This window comes from Anas acuta, chromosome 2, assembly GCF_963932015.1.
Source record: "Anas acuta chromosome 2, bAnaAcu1.1, whole genome shotgun sequence".
NCBI classification, from domain to species: domain Eukaryota; kingdom Metazoa; phylum Chordata; class Aves; order Anseriformes; family Anatidae; genus Anas; species Anas acuta.
In genome coordinates this window covers 110276011-110292240 of record NC_088980.1, presented here as the reverse complement: position 1 = coordinate 110292240, position 16230 = coordinate 110276011, and the positions used below count along the sequence as shown (strand labels likewise).

The window sequence follows — 16230 nt, the reverse complement described above, 5'->3', positions numbered from 1 at the left end:
AGTACAACATAAAAATGAAAAACACAGTCAATTCAGCTCCTGCACCGTGCACCAGTAACAGGTTGCAGGTTGGTACTGTTGGTGAACCTGACAAATGACACTGGAGCAACTCCTTTTTATATTACCATCCTTTGTGGGATTATGGCCTTGGAGCTAGAAAATGAAGTCTGAGAAAAATCTTTAACTACAGCCACGTTTGTTAGAACAGAGGATGATAGATACCCGTAGCATCTGATTATGGTGATATAGATAGACCCAGTCCTAGACAGGACCTTACACAGGACTTGCTCCTGCCTATTTTGTACATTTATTTATTTTTAACATGTTTAAGACATATAAATTAAAAGCTCACTAACTATTAGAGCAATGTCCAACATCCTCTACATCTCCATACGGAATACATAGGGCATACATGTGTTCAGGTCATCTGAGCTTGTGTATAAGCATGTAAGTAACATCCATCTGCAGTAAGCAGACAAAAGAGCATTGCTTAAGAATATCAGTTTAAAAAATATCCTTGTCTGTTCCTTACGTAAAATAACTTGTAGGTGGAAGCAGGACAGAAAGGGAAGCTACCCCCACATTGCACAAAGTTTAAAAAGGTGATTTACCTGAGTAACGGCTGTACTTCTGAAGGACAAAATGACTGCAAAAACTGCAAGTCACTCAATGAGATATCTGGAAGCTCACTGTCAAATCTGCGAGGTTTTCGTGTCTGTATTAAGAAGAAATTAATTATTTTTTGTTATGAAGGTGATATCAAGATGACTAAGGAATGACTCAAAAAAGGAGCCTAATTCATAATGGAGAAGTTTAACAAACTGATCTCACAAAAGAATTCAGTATCCTTTTAAGGGAACCACGTCCAGCCACACCCTCACCCAAACAACCCTAAAAAGTTAATTTACGTTTACAGTCATTATCCATAGTGCCTCTGTCATCAATACTTTCTCCCTATTACCAAGCTTTGTAAACATTACTGATTTAAGAATTTAAGGGACAAGAGATGGCACTGAAACTTTACTTATTGTGCTGCTAAACAGACATTTAAGTATCAATCCAGTTCAGTGTTTAAAATAATAAGACAAGTAGCATTTTTATTTCTTCCCAGCATCTTTTCAAAAAAAAAAAAAAGCTGCAAAATAGAAGCTGAAAAGAGTAAACAAGACAAAATAAGATGGCAACGTTAGAATCAGAGATAGATTTTACTTGAATTAACCAGTCTGCGTGAAACTAAATTTAATAGACAATGCTTGATTATAGCTACACTTTTTCACCATCATGTTATCAACCAATAAAGAGATGAAAACTCTGCTCCACTCGTCTAGTAATTACGGGAAAACACGAAAACCTTTTACTTGCTTTCGCAGTATGATTAATTTTATGGCCGTATTATTCAAAATATTGGATTAGATGGGTAAATTATCCCTCCTGGCTTCAGCTTTCCGATCAACAGCTTTTTTTTTTGTTTCAGTTTCAGAGACTCCTTGTTAAAAAGGAGTATCAAACTGACATTTCCTCTCCCACTGCAAAGCAAGTTAGGAACCAACATTAATATAGGTCACTTTAAATAGCAAAAAAGTGCTAGTTTCTAGCTCTTTCTTTTGTGTCAGAGCAATGTGACAGGCATATCACATGAATTAAGCCTAGTTTAATTTACAAAAGTACTGTTTACAAATATGAAAGAAACAAAGATGCTGAGTACATACACAAAATGAAGGAGGCCAGGAATCAAGTCCTCTAAACAAGCGATTCCTTAGAAAAGATTTCCCTGGGCAAAGAAAAAAAAGTGGTTATTTAAAATGCAAAATAAATAAATGCAACATACAAACAATGCCTCAAGAGAAACAGTTTAACAACTGAACTAAATTTGAAAGTATTACCAACCATGCTATTTCTTAACAAAAAGTGAAACTTTTTGCATGGAACTTCATGCAAAACCCACCATGAAAAATACAACTTTGCACTCCATTTGAGATAGTTCCTTTAGTGCTTACCTCTTAAAATCTTCAAGTTGTTTTTCAAGTTTTCTTCTTTGTAATCTTACAAATCTCCTTCCCAAAATTTTGATAACCTTTTACTCAATTTTCTTATTTTAGTAGTTCATTTAGAACACAGGATGCAGATTTAGTAGAAAAATCCAGTTTCTCTGATTTTTTTTAATCAAACTTCATACTTTTTTTTTTTTTTTAAGCCTCTGGTCAAGTGTTATACACGTGAAACTTTAGTTTTTGTCTTTCCTGAAGAACTACAGTGAAGCTGTACCAATACTCAAATATTCAGTAATGGTTTCACAAGTGCTATTTAAAGCTTGTACATGTTCAAGCAGAAACTGCATTCAAGTGTAGTAATCAGAATTTTTTTCTTTCGAAAGCTTTAAGCTAATTAGAACTTTCACAGTATTTTGGGTAATCTATACGGAATAGTTTGTTAAATCATAACATAACTTATGAACAAACTTTGCTACTAATAGCACCTCCTGGCACACCGTATGTTCCCTTTTTAAGCAACAAAAACCAACATGAAGATATTTAAATTACAACATAATGAAAATATTTTAGCTACTTTTAAAGACAACAGTACATACTAAACCATAGCTCTGATTTCACAGAAGAGAAAGTACTTACTGAACAGTTTACCAAAAGATTCTCTTTTTGCTCTTTCAGCTTCATATAGGTGTTTCCCATCTTTTATTAAAGCACCAGCCCACTACGGAAAGGAAAATACATGGTTAGTAGTTAGTTTATACATTGACAAACTGTCAAGACCAAACCTTTGTATTTACTTACCTCCCTGTAGTGTTTTATGAACATTTTTCTCCTTACAACCTCAACAACAGCTAGACAGTACATTTGAGGAACAGTGCTGAGAGCCTCTACAACCTTGACCCTTTCTAGCAGCTCTGTTACAAGACGAAGCAAAGCTTGCAGTTTCTCTCCATCTTGGTCAGCATGAAGCATTACAAAACAACACCACCTACAAAAGCAGGTTACACTTTAGAAGACAGCAACTTAGTCATCTCTTCTGCATTTGAATTTATCCAAAATTCGCAAAATCTCTGGATCAACGGAACAATTATTTTACACAGGTCAACAACAGGCTATCTGTAAGTACCAAGTCATTCAGAATTCAGTAGTTGTCTTCCCTATTAACTTCTCAGAGTAAAAAATCCACATAAACACTCAAATTAACGCTCACCAACACTTAAGGTATTGTTTTTGGTAAGTAATACTCTTAGCATACATAACCTTAAAATAATAATGTAATTTTCTCTAGAAGAATTTACAAAGAAGTCGGTACAGCCAGAGCAAATATGACAATAGTCTTTGTTTATAAATCTTAAAAACGTGGAAAAGCATTAGCCAGAAATAGCAGGGTTGGGGATACTGTCAAATGGAAGATCTAAAGACTGCCCAGAAGTTCACACTATCTACTCACTCACTACAAATAACCACCCTGCTAACACGCAAGTTCTCATTTTATGTAATCACACATACAATTACCTTATTGAAAATATACACATGTATTCCTTGATCAATATACTAATTTCAAACAGACACCATAATAATTAAACCACAGCTTAGCTACTGAAAAGGTGATAAACTGGTGTCTGAGTGGAAACGTTACAGCAACTTTTCCAAAGTCATAACATGGAGCTACACCCCTGCAGTAACAAAGAAATTTTCGTTGACAGAAGTGAAGTAAAAGCAACAAATACAACGAAGTCAACACTAGTAATAGTAACACTACTAAACAAGTACTTTTTCCACACAACAGTTATGCTGCTGAACTTACAAAAGCCAGGAGGATTTTGTGGATTCGAAAGAACTAGTTAAGCTAATTAGCCAGTAGTTAAACACAGAACTGCTTCTGTATGTAAATATCCTTAGAGGAAAACATTATGTATTTTCCTCATTCCTGTTTTAGTCATTTGCTACTAGCTGCTGATGAAGGCAATCTAGAAGAACCTTTGGTTTGACACAAAAAAAGTGTTGTGTTTTTTTTTTTTTAAAGTCTATGTTTTATTCTTCTCAAGATCTATCCTCCTCAGATTCATTCTCTGTGCCTCACTTTCTCCTTCCAAAGGGATTCAATTCTTTTCCTCTAGTAACTTATGAATTAGGTGCACAGCTACACCAATACTTCAGCATATAGGAAATCAAAGTGATGTTTATGATAAGCTAGCTTCTACATACTAACCCTTGATACTTGGGAAAAATGGTGAAAAAAAAACCAACATCTTTTCAGAAGGGTAAGAGTAGATGCATGGGCACTGAATACAGACAAATCCCTATTCTGTTTTCCCTAGCAATAATTCATCTTACAAACACAATCTTTGTCATTACTGCACTGCTGACTCTGCTTTACTTTTTCCCGAATCTTTAATTTTTTTCATACAAACTGTAATCTTTTCAAGAAGAAAAAAATGATGGATTGATGGATCCAGTGTGCAAGTTTAGCAGAGTCTTAACAGAATCAGTGTTTGTAGAGCCACAGAATACCCCAAGTTGGAAGGGAGCCACAAGGATCCTTAAGTTCAGCTCCTGGCTCCATGCAGGACAACCCAAAAAATCAAACCAAATGTCCGAGTGCATTGTCCAAATGCTCCTTGAAGTTTGACAGGCTCCGTGCCATGATCACTGCCCGGGGGAGCCTGTCCCAGTACCCGCCCACCCTCTGGGTGCAGACCCTTTCCCTAAACCCCAGCCTGACCCTCCCCTGTCCCAGCTCCATGCCGTTCCCTCGGGTCCTGTCACTGTCCCCAGAGAGCAGAGCTCAGCGCCTGCCCCTCCGCTCCCCTCGTGAGGGAGCTGCAGGCCGCCATGAGGCCTCCCCTCAGCCTGCTCTGCTCGGGGCTGAGCAAACCAAGGGGCCTCAGCTGCTCCTCATACATCTTGCCCTCTACACCCTTCACGAATGTTGCCTAATTGTTAACAGCTAGTATAAACAATCCTTTCTGAAGAAATGATATAAGCCTGTACACTTCCCCTATGTATCTGACATCACATTAAATAAAGCTTAAGGATTAGGTTTAACAGTGGAAAGAACTGTTTTTCCATTTAGCAATATAGACTACTTATTGCCTTCTATGGCATATGGCAATGATGCTTACTTGAAAAAAAATTACGTTCTCAATATCAATACATGTAATTGTTTTTCATTAACTGCAAGTAAATCACAAACTAATGTCATGCTTTCTTGCTTTGATACGATCACAAGCTACTGAAGAACGTTTTACTTATATTTATTACACTCTTATGAAAACATCAATTGCCAGTCAAATTTTAAATAAGAAATTGATGGCTTCCAAGGTTGACATGAGAGGGGATTGTAGGTTCAACAATATTGTTTTATTGATGTGAAGGTCATTAAGAGTTGTTTTTTTCTTGAGGCTTAAGTAATATTTTGTTTCATACTTACTGATGACTTGATATACAACCTCAACTAATCCAACTTTTATTTTTTCTTCCATTAAGAAAAGCCTCTGTGCATTACTGAAGATTTCTTTATGACACTTTAAGAGTATCAGTGCAAGTAGAATTTGCAATACCAAGTTGAGAAGTTGTAACGTACTTTAGTCTGACTTGTAGATTATTTGCAAGCTCCTGTTTGGCAGTGGTGCATTTCTGTTTAATATCTAACAGTTTTCTGTGATTAGTTAACATGATCATCAGCTGATTTGCATGACTCAAGCACAAGTCAGGCAGAACAGAAGGATCTTTCAAGTTCTCAGCTCTCTTCTGATTAGCCAAAAATCCCTAGAAGAGAAAAGACATTTGTTACACAAGTTTGTAATAATCAAAAAGCACTGAAGCAACCACCTTGCAAGCAACTATGCAGCAACCATGCAAGACTTAATAAACTTCCTGTAACTATTGAAGGGTATAACAGAATCCTACATAGCGGAATCAAGTGTCAAGCTCACGTTACTTCCATGTTATAGTACCAAATAAATCTCACCTAAGATTTAATCTCCAAATATTACCAACACAACCTTTTAAGAACTTCACACAACTAACCAGCACAAGTGAAAGATTATAAATTTAATACAGCAGAAAGAAGTAGATACTAGTAGTTGGGCAATCAACCATCATTCTAATTTCTTCAAACAGCTTTTTTAATTCTGGCATATCCAAGATTTAACATCATAGCATATCCAGTATTATTACTGCAGGCTAAAGAATCTACCTCTGGAACCACTAAATTCATATATGAAAACAATTCCCTTCTCCACACCCCCCCCGTCCCCAAATGAATGTAGTATGTACAAATTTAAACATCATCTTCATTCATTATCTGACAATTAGGAAGTATATCATGATTGTCACGAAATTTTCAGCCATGCAAGGATTATCTAAGACAAATTACTGAACTTCTTTATGCAGTATGGAATGTATAACCTTCAAAACACAAAGTAAATGCATGCAGTGACGATTAAGGATGCCTGATACTCTTTATTAGAGCATCCATTTTTACTTAGTCTTAATCATTCCAAAATATAATTGCCTGGCATTAGCTCTTCTGTATTCTACTTGGATAAGATTGTTCCTCACAAATTTCCTCTGAAAAGTCAAATACTGAAGCATTTTAAAAAAAATCTGAGGAATATTAAGTGCTTTTGCAAGATGTTAAAAATTCTTATAGTTGTTTTTACTCAGAGGTATTAACTTTCCTATTATGGGGCAGGAATTACAATTTCACCCTGGTTCTCTATGGTGTCAGAAAATGCAATGAAAGAGCGAAGGAAAAAAGAGCATTATGACCAGGATTTTCTGTGGAATCCAGACCACACCACAGACTCTCTGAAACAGTTGTCCATTTTACCAGTTGCAGAGCTGAGAATACAGCAAATGCTATCAGTAACACATTTTTCTTCTTTTATTCCTGTAAAGGGTGCTGGCTTTGCTTAACAACCAAGCAGAAAGTTTTGTTGGCAAACACCCTATCAGCACCATACTTGAGAGCGGAAGAAGTTTCATGTAAGGAAATTTTCCCCACTGACTTCTCTTCAATAATCCAGAAAGACAAAAAAAATATTTGAAAAGCTGAAGTAGTGAAGTCAAACAGTGCAGGGTTACAAAACACCTCCCATAAAGCAACAGGGTCTCCAGCAAAACCATACGCATCATGGTGGGGAGGGCTGTTAAGTCTCACCCGTTGTGAACATTTGCTCTAAACTCTTGTTTCTGGTGAACCAGTGGAACAAGAGGAAGCAGGGAAAGGAATAAGCTTCAGCAAGACAATGAGAATGGGAAAGTTCAGCCAGGCATTTATTTGCAAGTTGGAGTTTGGGCAGCGCAAGGAATTACTTGCTCTGTTGTGGGTAATAACAGGCAACCTCATAAAAGGCTCAGGGGGCAAAACAGGAAAACCAGACCATCTTAGACACGTCTTAGATTGGTGATCACAGAAGGTAGCATATGTAGACATACGCAGAAGAGGCAGCAAAGGCAGGGACAGGGAAGCATTCTGGCGTAAGAAGTGCTGTGCCAGGCGCCATTGCCTCCTTCATCACATTCCCCAGGTGTGACAATACTGCTGGAAGCAGCGTGGTTCTTCAGACATGATTTTGCCCATTGATTTTGTCCACTTTCACGTTGCATCTGACACATTGCTTGAACACAGTGGACGCTACATTTGTACTTCCATAAACTTATTAACCCTTTGTTTTCTTAAGAAATAAAAAACCTATTAGTTCTAAGTGTTTCTGATGTTGAAGTCAATGAGAACAGTAAGCCATATAGAATTACCAGGTGACAAATGAAGTTACTGTCACTGCTGGTTTGATATTAAAAGCGAAGAGGTCTTGACATAAAATACTGTAAAGCTTATTTACAAAGCCTGCAGTATGTATTTGCATCTTTACTAGAAAAACACAGAAATCAAAAGGTAAAATATCATAAAAGTTAAGCGTAACAAAAAGAAAGTGAAAGATGAACACTGAAGATGGAAGAGAATACGGAAGAGCTACGCAGTTACTGAACTATGTGCAACTTCCACACTGAACGGGGGAGGACCCTTTGGGAAACAAAAACAGGTTGCCAGCATTTTAACTGCCTGTCTTATTCAGCCCAAATGAATGGAGACTGGAAAAAGTTGGAAGAATTGTTAGAGACTATCAAGATGAGGAGTCTCACCAAAATAACTTGAATTGTTTAGCTACAGAAGACAAAGACATTGCACATACTCTGGTAACCATTAGGGAATCGCCAAGTACCAAAATCAAAGACAGGATTAGGCATGAAAAAATACAGATATGAACTAGACAAGAATACATATAGATCTGAGATGAAAGTATGTTTATACATATTAGAACAATCAGATCAGAAATAAAATTCTAATCATACTAGAAAAAAAGCCAATGTCATGGTTTTGGCTGGGACAGAGTTAGTACAGGCTTGCATAATGCTGTGGTTTGGATTTTTTTTTTTTTTTTTAATGAGACTAGTAGTGATAACACCTCAATGTTTTAGCTGTTGCAGAGCAGTGCCTACACAGAGCCAAGGCCTTTCCAGCTCCTCATGCTGTGAGGAGGCTGGGGGGGTACACAGCCAAGACAGGTGGCCCAGGCTGGCCAGAGATGTCCCATGCCGTAGGGCATCATGCTCACTAATAAAACCTGGGGTAAAGAAGGAGGAAGGGGGATGTTCAGTCTTTTGTCTCCCCAAGAAACCATTATGTGTGATGTGCCCAGATCTCCTGGGAGTGGCTGAAACCCTGCCTGCTGGGAAGCAGCAAATGAACTCCTGGTTTGGCTCTGCCTGTGCACGTATCTTTTGCTTTACCCAGTAAACTGCCTTTATCTCAACCCATGATTTCTCACACTTTTACCTCTCTGGTTCTCTCTGTTATCACACCTGGGGAGAGTGAGCAAGCAGCTGTGTGACACCGAGCCGCCTGCTGGGAATTAAACCACAACAGCTAGTTAAGAAAAACTACAGCGAATTTAGAAAAAGAAAAAGGAGAGGAAAACAAAGATTGGAGAAATCCAAGACGTGAGTAATCAATTGTACTAACAAGTTCCTGCCTTTCTAGTCCTGAGAAAATTAAAGAATTCATAACATGAGCTTCAAAGGTAAACTAAGGAGAGTCCTGAAAAACAGATATGATAGTGCTTTCATTGATTTTCCCAGTGCCTATTTCCAAATCAAAAAAGCGACAAGAAAGAATATTTAACACTTTAGACTTAAATTCAAATAGTTAATAGGGAAAGGTGGCAGTCAGTGCAGTACTTAACAGCTGAGAAGACCTAGAAGCACTATAAATCCCCCCCAAAACTAAACTAAATAAGATTTTCCCCCTGATGTCAAGATGTAGAAGGGATATAAAAGTACAGAATATGACACTGACAATATGGATAACTCTCCCCCTTTTAAATCAAAGTTCTTTTCTCATCAACTTCAAGAGAAGCAGAAGAATCCTAGAACCGAGAGAAAGCCAGCTGAAAATCTGTGTGTTGGCTATGGTTAGCAGAACTAACAGAAGACTAATACTTCTATGAATCTAGTTTCTGGAAGTGAATTTTGATGTTACAAGATGTTTTAAAGAGCTACACTATTAATTGAGAAAATTTAGAAAAAATCAAATACAATAAAATGCTGTGAAAGTCAAGCTACTGGACAGAATCATACTGAAAGATTAAAGAGGCTCCAAATTTTCTAGAGGAGTACTGTTATTACATAATGCCACCTACTGACCATAGTTATATATGCTTATGCTACAAATCCCAGCTTCCATAGAGAAAAGTAGTTTTTGAATTTAACAAAGCAGCTTTCCATTGCTCCAACACCTAGATATTTACTATTCAAGTACATAAATCAAAAAGCAATTTTCATATAAAAGGCTGCTTAAGGGTCAGGTCAGTTCACAGAAAAGGCTAACCAGAGACAAAATAACTCTTAAGACAGTCCAAGGGACAAACAAGTTATTTAAGTAATGAGGACTTCTAGCAGACTGTTCGCTGGGCTAAGTTTGTTTTGAATTTCAGTAATAGAACCTAAGTTGGAATAGAAAGTCAAGTCAAATTCTAGAAGGAACATAGCTTTCTCCAGCCTGGGGAAGACAACTATACAGCTTCTAATACATATACAGCCACTGGAATTGCCATTGACATGTTCCTTATTCTTGTTCCATAAAACGCGTCCACTTGCTATTTCTTTACGAACAGAAATAGTTCACTGCTGAAAAATGTGATGTAAGGGAAAATTTAGAGTTTTCTTCTACTAACACCAAATATCAACAGTTACCACAAAAATTTTGAGCACTCCCTTTAAAAATACCCAAGTCTTTGCCTATACGAATAAACTTAAACCCTTGAACCTAGCTGTTCTTTTTAATATTTCTATGCAGACTATCATTTGAGTAACATACTAGTTCTAATTGATTTCACATTAAGCATTTAAAAGCATCTAGTTTTTGTAAACATTATCTAAATAACTACATTAAATGTAGTAGATGAAGTAATACAAGTATACAAAATGAAAAACCATGTCGTCCTATATCTGATTAGAAAATGCTTCCTGAGGTTTTTCCATCATATATGCAGCATATACAGAAATGGTTCCATATAAAACCAAGGAATAAAGCTATCCAGTAGTACACTTCATACTTAATCACGAGCATTCAATTCACTGAAGAAACAAATAATGTTGTCCTATCTGTGGTATAAGACAAGGCATATTCTTCATGATGAGGGTGGTAAGGCACTGAAACTGGTTTCCCATAGAGGTTGTGGAATCCTGGAAGTGCTCAGGCTGGATATAGCTTTGGACAACCTGATTTAATGGAAGGTATCCTTGTCCATGGTAGAGGGATCAGAATAAGATAGTATTTAAGGTACCTGCCAATTCAAACCATTCTATGATTCTACCTCACTATTCTTAAAAACAAAACTCGTGTATTTTATGATACGCATAGAAAAGCCAATTTACAAAAAGACAAGATGAAGATTTGAAAGTTTTAAGTCTGATAAATCTTCAAAAGACACAAAATCAAAATGTACAGAAGTATTTAAAAAAAGTTACCAAGTATCTTTCCAATTGACTTTTAGGCATGTTACTCAAGTAGAATTGGTAAACTTGAGGTACGTTCCTCATTCAAGTGGAGAGGGAGAACACAGATAAGACCACAACAGCACTGGGCAACCAAGCAGAGAGATGCAAGAATAGCTTCTCCACCATGCTAAATTTCTCTTGGATTTAGCACCTGCCTACAATGTAACACATATGCAAGACTGAGATTTAACAAAAAAATATGCCTGGACTTCCTCATTGAAAGTATTGGAGAAGAGTCTACACTTTTAAACAATGTTGCTGGAAGCACTAGTAGCACCCACCTTTACCTACCAGCCAGAGGATGCAGCTGAACACCTGGGTCCTATATGACTGCCGGTCCAATTCTTCCCTAGGCCTTGAAAGGGGCCCCTAATTACCCAGCTGACCAGCAAGATAGGGAAGAACACTGCCCACTTAATCCCATTAATGATATACCACCATGCAAGCAGAAACGAGAAACTCATCTGTTTCCTTATGGTCCCTATTCTGATGCAATGGTGAAAATCTACACATCTATTACTCCAGGTAATGATCACATACAGGTATTAATGTATTTTGAGTTTCAAAAAGACAATTGGGTATAAAATTAACTGAAGCTCTTCACAGAAGAGCTTTTAATGAAAAATTTTATTTAATGAAGAAGCTTTACTACAGCACTATACTATTTAAAATGTACAGCTCGTGTGTTTGTGTATTTTAATATTTAGAGAAGCTTTACATCCAATTTCTTACCACTTCAAATGACACTAATACAGGCACACTACATTCTCTCCTCACTACAAGCTTGGTGATTAACCATTAAGCACATTTCCTCTTCTCAGGTACTTTTACAGAGGGACAATTACCAAGGACTAAGCATTTCCCTTCAAAAACAGAAATTAATCTGTCTCTCTTATTCTGTATTTCTCACTCAAGCTCTGATTTTCTAGTGTTTTCTTCCCTAGTTCTAGGCAAGGATAACAGTAAATCCCTCCATATCTGAAACTTGAAGGTAAAAAGACCTTCTCTAACTCCTGAAGTATACAACAGTGATGTCATAACTCTTTTCAGATCAAAAAAAGAACACTTTAAAATACTTAAAAGAATATGATAATCAGTTGTGCACTGAAAACATAAGATGTAAAAAATATTTAAATGTCAAATTATTTTAAATACAGCACTTTACTGTAACACATTGAAAACTATCTTGCATTAAGACATGCAACTGTTTCATTATAATCTTTAACAGCATACACATATCAAAAGTCTACCATCTTCCAATGTCACAGACAAATATACATTTGTATTACCTGAGCAAGTTCTTTTTGTTCATTCACCAGTCTGCTGCAACTTGCGATCATCTGATCCAACGCATAGAGCCTATCCTCAAGGCCTTTAATAGCCTTCATGTTCTGATTATCTAGTTTGGCAATAGTTTGTCGACATTCTGCCAAGAAGGGCTGGATGATCCTTGGATCGAGCTAGAAATAAAATAATGAAACAAGTTAGCACTTGATGTATTCAAAGGTAACACGAAATAGCTACATTAATTTTTATAACCTTAATATTTTTCCCCTGCTATTCTATCATTTCTAATACTATTTCCACTAGGCATTTTCTTTGAATCAAAGGCGTGCCTACATCTTTCACTTGTTTCAGAATACTGAATTAGACTAGATTTCTGATCAACGCATCAACTTCTTTTAAATTTTCCAACCAGATCATAATACAAATCAGGTCCTTGCAAGGGGAAGGGACAATGAGGATTAAAGCTAATGGACAGAGCGTACACTAGAATAGAGTCTATACAGCTATAATCAGAACAAATGACAAACGTGACTCCGTAGGAAGTGCAACAGGGAGGGTGGTAGGAAAGATCTGCAAGATGCATTAGCACTTTCCCACTAAATGAAAGCATTTAATTGATGGCTTCATGTATAAGCAGATCAGTACTAGTAACTGGAATACAAGCTACAGAAAAATAGTACATTTCTAATACTTTTCACTATCAGTTTTTATAACGCATTGCTAATAAAATTGTTTCACTTTACTCCTTTGTGATCCATTATCTAGGAAACAAAAAATAAACTGTGAAACATTAAAAGATTACAACACCCACAGACAGTAAGGGTAACTCTTCAAGTTTCACTAAAGAAGCAGCAAAACAAATTAGGAGTCTTTATTATGTGAGAAACGAATGATTCTGAAATATACAGGTATGTGGTCATACAAGCTGTCATAACACTAGTTTCTTCCACTAATATGCAGGTTTTACATCAACCCACAACACAAAGTGTACTTACACCTTTCTAAAGAAGCCACTTACATGTATCAATATTAACATGAATAAAAAAAAAAATACCTATTTTCCCCTAATCTAGTATTTGACTGTATAAAAGCTTTCCTATGCAATACTTTCACTCTGTTACAAATCTCATACTCTGACATGTTACACTTCAATGAAAATCTTACCCAAATTCAGAGTTTCAAATAAGAATTACAATAAGCCATTGGTATGGTTCATATTTCCAAGAAGGAAAGGGCAGGGGAAGAACAGCAAAGAACAGTAACAAAAAAAAAATTGGATTTTGTATTCTCACATTGAAGTGTTCTCTTAGTATTTACTTGAGATGACAACTGTGTTGTGAGATACTTATTTGGTTGATTTACCATTCCAGCTACACATTAATTCTATTTTCTAATTCTAAATCAATGGTAAATAAAGATTGAATCCTTTGTCTGTGCTGCATTAAAAAGAGTAAATTAATGTTTTCCTAGGAACTATCATATTGAAGTTTTTGAGTTTTTGCGAGAACGAAAAATCAAAATAGATCACTTATAGTTGGTCTGGTGGTAGCCAGAATAGATGGAGTATCTACCTGCCAAATTATAATAGGAAAACAAAAAGTTGAAGGGGCAATTTCCATTCCCCCCCGCCCCTACAAAAACAAACAAACAAAAAAACTAGATAAGAAAAGCAAGGACAGAAAAGTACACAGTTACAATATAGCCTATTTAAAACGTGGTAAAGGTCAAATAAGTCTACAAGCTGGTCTAAAAAAGGTACAACTATTTATCTAAAATGTCGTGTTTTTTTTTTTCTTCAGCATCACTAAGTGTATTTTGAAGCAACTCTTTAATTCCTGTCTCTTAAAATATTGATAGATATAGGGATATAACACGAGACAACTTTAACTAGTATGAACAAAATGAATTCCTTCTCTCTCAAACTGAGCTACAGGGTTTTGTTACTTGCTTAAAACTATCAGAAACCACCTTGTAGCATTACCAAAGAAACAAAAAAGAGGACTGTCTCAGACTTTGACGATTACAAAAGTTTTTCAGAGACAGCACTGAATATACTAGTTTTTGGCAAAGGAAAATAAAAGTGTCACAACTTGGGAAGTACAGTCATTCACTCAGCCTTTTCTGCACTACTAAAATGGAGACAGCTCAAAACCTTGGGCAGGTCCTTAATATTACTCCCAATTCTCCACTTACTTTTAAGTCAGAATTAAAGAAAGAAAGTATAAAATTGATCACACGGTAACAACTCCTTATAACAGATGACGCTTAGACATAATTGAGAGTCTTATAGTCTTACCTTAAGAATAAAGCGTCCAAGGCTATAGAAATTATTTTCTTTGTTCTAAGTACATTGAGTTATATTAAAATACATATGCAAACAAGGTTACACAACATAAGAAATATAAGCTACAGCAAAATGTACAAGGAAGCAAGATGGAAATCTCAGTGTAGAAGGGTACTATGCTATAATTGATTAAAGCAGTGATTCAGAAAGAACAAGAGCATGTACCAGTTAATAAAGACTGAAGAAATATTATGATTAACCACATGAATTTGATCTGTGTTTCAATAAATACATCAGTATTTTTAAAACACAGACTAACAGTGAGTTTGGTCCAGGAAAATTTTAGTTTCATTATGAGCACAAATCCACAATCAACTAAGAGTAGAAGCTGATTTGATACAAGGAACTATTGTTTTTCCAGGAGTGACTACTTTTGGGAAAAAAAAGCAGGGGAACACCAAAACAACAACAAAACCTCCAAGACAATTTTACAATAAATGTTCATTATAAATTTTCTCAAAGGTCAAGTTCTTAAAACTCACACACTCATTCACAAAGTATTTCCCCTGCCCCCACTCTGTTTTGGTCTCCCCTTCAGAAAGTTATTTGAGAAACAACAAGCTATAGAAAGTTGAATTATTTCAAAAGAACTGGCATCTGGAAAATAAAAATCATCCCATAGCAAATTTCCAATATAGTTTGAGTGAGGAAAAAAAAAGTTAACTTACCCTGCTCATAGAATCAAAACATTTTCTGACCAGCGATTCAACATCATTAGGTCTATCTTGAACGTTTATCCAGTCTAATAAAGACACATTGAATGAAGGCTGATCATCATCTTTCAATTCTACTGATGTTTCATTGTCCTGGACAGTAGCATTTTGACCCGACTCCTTATCATCTTTTACATTTTCAGGATTTGTGCCTTCCAAAGCTGAATGTTCAACTGACTTGCAAAATGATGCTAACATTGATTTATTGTTCACTTTAGATACATCAGAATAAAGCACCAGTTCAGGAGATTTCCCATCCTCAGTTTCTTCACTTTCTGCCCCTCCATGCTCAGCTGACGAATCCAGTCTTCCTAAACACTCCCTGTAACTATGTCTCGTTAGGCACTCCAGCAGTGGTATCTTGGCCATGATAGAAACAGCAGAACCCAAGCTTTTTTAAAAAGGGTGAAAACAAAAAGCCATCAGTATCCAGAAGCCAATTGCATAACAACTTTGACACAAGCCACTCATAACTGAAGTGCTATTTGTATATTTTAGAACTGAAACAGACTTCAAAATGAATTTGGTTATTACCCTTTCAAAGCACTGTGTTCAGTAACAACATTATGAGAGCACAGCTAAAGTAATTTTTGCTCTTCCACTGCTCAATATGAACTCTTCTAAACTTCAAGGTAAGCTTGTAGTTATAATGCAATGACAAAAACATGAAAAAAGACAACAGTTTGATAAACTGAGACATGTCCATATTTTAAACACACAACTAGGACTTGTATGTTTGCAGTCTGCATAGGTACACATCAATGCTTATTAGCAAAGACTAAGTGCCCTCTGGCTGACTGCTTTTGCAGAGATTGAATGCTCTCTACATATT

General features: G+C 36.2%; 1 protein-coding gene across 3 annotated transcripts in view; it reads right to left on the bottom strand.

Annotated features, from left to right (window-relative positions):
- The window catches only part of RB1CC1 (RB1 inducible coiled-coil 1), a 73469-nt gene that overhangs the window by 28210 nt on the left and 29029 nt on the right, over positions 1 to 16230 (bottom strand). For all 3 annotated transcript variants that reach the window (XM_068671692.1, XM_068671693.1, XM_068671694.1), the window contains 7 exons: positions 15354 to 15789; positions 12344 to 12514; positions 5575 to 5759; positions 2790 to 2976; positions 2628 to 2709; positions 1710 to 1771; positions 612 to 715 (listed from right to left, as the gene is read on the bottom strand). In XM_068671692.1, coding sequence (XP_068527793.1) covers positions 612 to 715; positions 1710 to 1771; positions 2628 to 2709; positions 2790 to 2976; positions 5575 to 5759; positions 12344 to 12514; positions 15354 to 15789 — 1227 coding nt within the window. The remainder of the gene's footprint in view (positions 1 to 611; positions 716 to 1709; positions 1772 to 2627; positions 2710 to 2789; positions 2977 to 5574; positions 5760 to 12343; positions 12515 to 15353; positions 15790 to 16230) is intronic.